The following is a 4,707-nucleotide window of genomic DNA, read 5'->3' on the forward strand; positions in this document are numbered from 1 at the left end:
CGGATTTATATTTACTTTGAATAAGATGTAATGTAAAATTATATTGAAATTTATTCAAATTTAAATTTAAGGTTCAAAACTCATGCTTGCAAATTAGTGCTGAAGAAAGAGTAAAATATAGATAAATGCATATTAACATCATCAAGCATAAAGAAAAATGATAAAATGTATGCTTTTTCTTTTAGTTGAGCACAAATTGCATTCAAATATATAAATATGGCACATTATTTTGTTGACATACTCAAGGAGGCAAGGAAATTATTTTTTCTCTTTTTTCCTTTCAGACCTTGTTTGGAACTTGAAAAGTATTATAGAAAGGAAAGGAAAATATCAAGAAATCTACATTTTCATATTTGATTATCAAAAAAAGTCAAAAGGAACAAAAAAATATGTCAAATCTATGAACTAAATTTTGATTTTACACATCATTATTATTTAGTCTTTCTTAGTATTTAATCATATTAAAATAAATTTACATTTTTTTATAGTACTTAATTGAGAAAGAGATAGAAAGAAAAATGAGTTTCTTCCTTTTTTTTCCTTTCTTAAAATCAAAAAAAAAAAGAAAAGAAAAAGGAATTCAGGTAAGGAATGACATATATGAAAATTTTCTTTCCCCAAGTATGCTCCTTTTAGATTAAAGATTTTAATAGGAAAAGGAAAATGAGAAGAAAACTCATTTTTCATTGTATTTTCTCTATACTAAAAATAAAATTGTGTTCTCATATGATTAAAAATTAAGAAAAGTTAAATGTTAAATGTGTATAAAATCAAATATTTGTTTATTGATTTGATATATTTTTTTATTTTTTTAATCATTTTTATAAGCAAATACAAAAAATTGGATTCTTTTATGGGTTTAAACCTCATTATGGTTGTCCTTGCCTTCAATTCAAACAAGTGTAGGTTTACACTTTAGAGGAGTTCAGGAAGAGAAAGCATAATTTGTTTTTTTTTTCCTTTTGATCATTAAATGAGAGAATACAACACAACAAAACTTTCCTCTTCCCTTTCCCCTCCTTGTAATGACAATTTGTGTTTTACTAGTGAATCACTCTTTCTTCACACCCCCACGCCCAAAAAAAAAAAAAAAATTGCTTTCCTCTCATCAACAGGATAAAGGTAATGGGAAATAGTTGAGTAAAATTTGGCTTTATTTTTCCAAGATTTGCATCCTCAAATGTAATTTAAATATGAAACAAAGAAGACCTATTAGAACTTGGCCCAACCAAGAATAGAGAGGAAAAGTTTCTTATAGACAGAAATATTGCATTTTAGAGGTGTGAGCTATCATTTAGGACGGCACCATGTACATGTGAATCATCCTCATCCTCCTCCAAGAAATCATGATTTTGGCTCTGAGACAGCTGCTGGAACTTTGCTATGGCCGTCTTCTTCTTCTGGGTGAAGAATTTGTTGGCATATACTATGGCTCCCACAGCCCCTCCTGACAATGAAATGCCCAAAACCACAGCAGCCCACTGAACAGAGAAATCATGGAGATGAGGCCTCAGCAGTCAGCTCCAACATTATTTATTTAAGCTGAGTGCTATTAATTCATGTTGGGTCAGATAAGAATTGAACCCAAATCAATGAGGAGATAGATGAATCATACTCACATTTGTATTGCCGCTACTTCTGTCTTGAGGCAATCTGGTTGCAGTTGAATTTCTTGAAGAATCTGCACAAGTGAAATAATTTAAAAAAAAAAAATTTTATGAGATATGAAAAGCAAGAAAGTAACATGTCTACTAATTCTTTCTATAAGAAATCTTAATTAAGATTACGTTTGTTTGCAAAATGTCGATTCCTAATAATAGATTAGTTTTAGAAGGTTACTAATAATTAGTTATACAAGAGATTATGTTGTTACTATAAAACAACTAACAATGTTAAACATTTTATGAGCTCATAATAAGAAATAGATAAGGAATAATTATTTTCAAATTTCAAGTGTAATTTTTTCTCATTTCATGTTAAAATAATTAGAAATACATAAAAAATAATTATTTCCTTGATTCCTAAAATTTAAATTATATACCATCTTGTTCCAATGAATAGCTATTCTGTTGAACTGAACGAGGCTTAAGTATTTGTAAGAAGAGTCCGTGAGTATATGAGTGGTCAAAAAAATTAAAAGGAAGATCAAACAACTTTTAATATGCTTTTTTACCTACCATGTTCCAAAAATGTCTTTCTATTTTGATAAATTTATATTGAAACTAAAAATTTTAGTTAATGGATAATTTAGTTAATTTAGATCCTAACCATAACTACTCATGAGTACCAATAATTAATCATAACTCTCATTAATTTATGCATGCACAATTTTAGTACTGTTCATGGTGAAAGCCGAGCAGCCATAAACAATATAAATCAAAAGAACTGGATCTGCATTTTTTGGCTAATAATTTTAAAAATTCTTTTAACATTCACTGTCATAGAATCACTCAGTATATTAGATAATCGAAAAAGGGTAGATGAATATTTTTTTTTTTTTTGGCCCCGGGGGGGGGGGGGGGGGGTGTTGTGGTGTGAAGCAGATGTTTGAAAGCCCAGATTAAAATTTGTTTAGCTTTTAAAAATTAAAGAATGTGTGGTGGCCGGTGATCGTGCGAGTGCTAAAGCAGGGAAAGAAAAAGATGATCTGATCAACACCAACCTGTAGGGGTTAAAGTTGGGAGAGAGCAATCGGCGCTTCCTCGCCAATGGGGCGGGCACTGACAAATGCGATCTTCAACCAAGCATTCGGCCTCGTGGAAACAGAAAATCCGTCCACAGGGAGCCCCTAAATGCTCACAGTGCGATCCCGCGTAGCCCGGGGGACAACTGCAACTGTAATTCTCACCTTGAACAATCTCCTCGCACCTCCCTCCGTGTTCGCACCAAAACGAGTTTGTCCCGTCGCACAAGACCTGCTCCTCATCGCAAAACCTCCCCCTATCCATAGACAGCTAGCTAGACCGATTAAGACCATAAAATTGAACCGAGCTTTCATTATTTTGTGGATTCAGTACTTAATTAATTTCTGACGCTATTGGTCAAAATGGAGTGATTCTAGGGTTTATGGCAATATATTTTCGTTTCCGATCTGAGTATAAATCAGAAAATGAAGAATTAAAGAGCTTGAAAGCTATAATTACCCGAGAAAAGGGCGATCTCCGTCTAAGATGGTGGAAGGATCGGGGAGACTGCAAATGCAAGAACCGGTGCTGTTGCAGGATCCAGTTTTGCAGCGAGAATCTTCGCATGGCAGAGAATTAACATTGATTGATAGGAGAAGAAGAGGAAACGCAATTGCTTGCAGAATATCGGATGCAATGGACATTGAGTGTGTGTGTGTGTGTGTGTGTGTGTGAGAGAGAGAGAGAGAGAGAGGAGGGATGGGATTGCTACTCACATTTTGCTGTCTCTCATTTGATCTAGAGATGAATGAAATAATCTTAGGGTTTAAGCAAAGGAGAGAGAGAGAGAGAGTGAGAGAATGATTTCATGTTTGTTGTGGGTTGGGGGGTGAAAGGGAAGCTGCAACTGTCAAGAGTGTTTCAGTTAAAATGACATATTTTGGGCTTCCCAATATTCTTATTCCCCACCGAGGACATAAGGGTATATTTGTAATTATATATATATATATATATATATATATATATTAATTTCAGCCCCTTTAATATTCAGAACGAATGGGAATGTCCGCTTTAAAATAATAATAATAATAATAATAATAATAAAGGGGATAAGCTCTTTTTTTTTTTAACTTCTTTGATATGCAAAAATTAAAATTAGTTGAAAAAATTTAATACTGAGCTAAAAGATCATTAAACAAAGCTGAAAATATATGGAAATGGTGGAAAAAGCTTGTCAATTTTATATTTCAAGTGATGAGAGAGAAAAATATAAAGAAGGAAGTATTTTATAACTTTAAAATTTTATAATAAATGAACCTTAAGCTTCTCTTATAAGGTTGTCTAGATGGTTCATTCTCCAAAAATAAAAAAATAAAAAAATAAAAATCAACGTTGAGCATTTTATTCTAATTCAAAATCGTTGGATGCTATGAGTTGAGGGACAAACTCTGTGTAGGGCTTCATCCAAAACATGAAGAATTAATTAAAATACATAGACAAAGCTCCTCTGTTGATTATCTAACTCATCTACATTCCAAAATTGTATTTTATTATTCAAATTGCATTCATTATAATATTGTTTGATAGGTTGAAACACTTTTTACTAAGTTGAACATTGATCTTTGAAGATCCTCCTTTCTCTTATAAATTTGAATTCATTATGGTAAGGTTGTTGATGTAGGATGGGAAGGATCGACCTAATCTTATGGTTCAACCCTCACACAAGTACATACACTCAAAACACTTAAAATAAAAATTTTAAATATCCGAATATAAACATCATAAATCATGCTATATTTCACATGTTTGTTGGAATTTTGAGAAGGTGTATAATGTTGTTCCGAAATAAGTCCCAATTGGTTCTTTCACAAAGGAATCAAGTTAAATGCGGAAAAGTTGCTATTTCAAAGATTTAAGAATATAAGTTCTATGTTAGAAAACTAATATTCATACAATAGATTTAAGCTAGCAAGTATCAATATTGAATCTGAAGGATTCAAATGGCTTAACAAATAAGGGATTTTAGGCAGCAAGCAAAGTGTTGACCTTATAGGTCACGTCCTGGTTTTGATAATGACAAATA

At 32.0% G+C, this 4,707-nt stretch overlaps 1 protein-coding gene across 1 annotated transcript; it reads right to left on the minus strand.

The window, feature by feature from the left end:
* Positions 1-1,136: 1,136 nt before the first annotated feature.
* Positions 1,137-3,555, minus strand: LOC131166348 (uncharacterized). Its single transcript, XM_058124814.1, has 4 exons — positions 3,144-3,555; positions 2,663-2,940; positions 1,620-1,681; positions 1,137-1,481 (listed from the first exon to the last, which is right to left on the minus strand). The coding sequence occupies exons 1-4, from the start codon at positions 3,326-3,328 to the stop codon at positions 1,275-1,277; spliced, it is 732 nt and encodes a 243-aa protein (XP_057980797.1). The 5' UTR covers positions 3,329-3,555; the 3' UTR covers positions 1,137-1,274.
* Positions 3,556-4,707: the final 1,152 nt, after the last annotated feature.

The sequence above is a fragment of the Malania oleifera genome, chromosome 10 (assembly GCF_029873635.1).
Source record: "Malania oleifera isolate guangnan ecotype guangnan chromosome 10, ASM2987363v1, whole genome shotgun sequence".
Lineage (NCBI taxonomy): Eukaryota > Viridiplantae > Streptophyta > Magnoliopsida > Santalales > Ximeniaceae > Malania > Malania oleifera.

What these genes read in the sequence shown, in the direction of transcription:
- LOC131166348 (XM_058124814.1), bottom strand. Translation starts at nt 3,328, where the DNA reads ATGTCCATTGCATCCGATATTCTGCAAGCAATTGCGTTTCCTCTTCTT. An exon ending in CCCAACTTTAACCCCTACAG is followed by an intron (nt 1,682 to 2,662) that starts GTTGGTGTTGAT and finishes TCACTTGTGCAG; the next exon opens with ATTCTTCAAGAAATTCAACT. An exon ending in GAAGTAGCGGCAATACAAAT is followed by an intron (nt 1,482 to 1,619) that starts GTGAGTATGATT and finishes TTCTCTGTTCAG; the next exon opens with TGGGCTGCTGTGGTTTTGGG.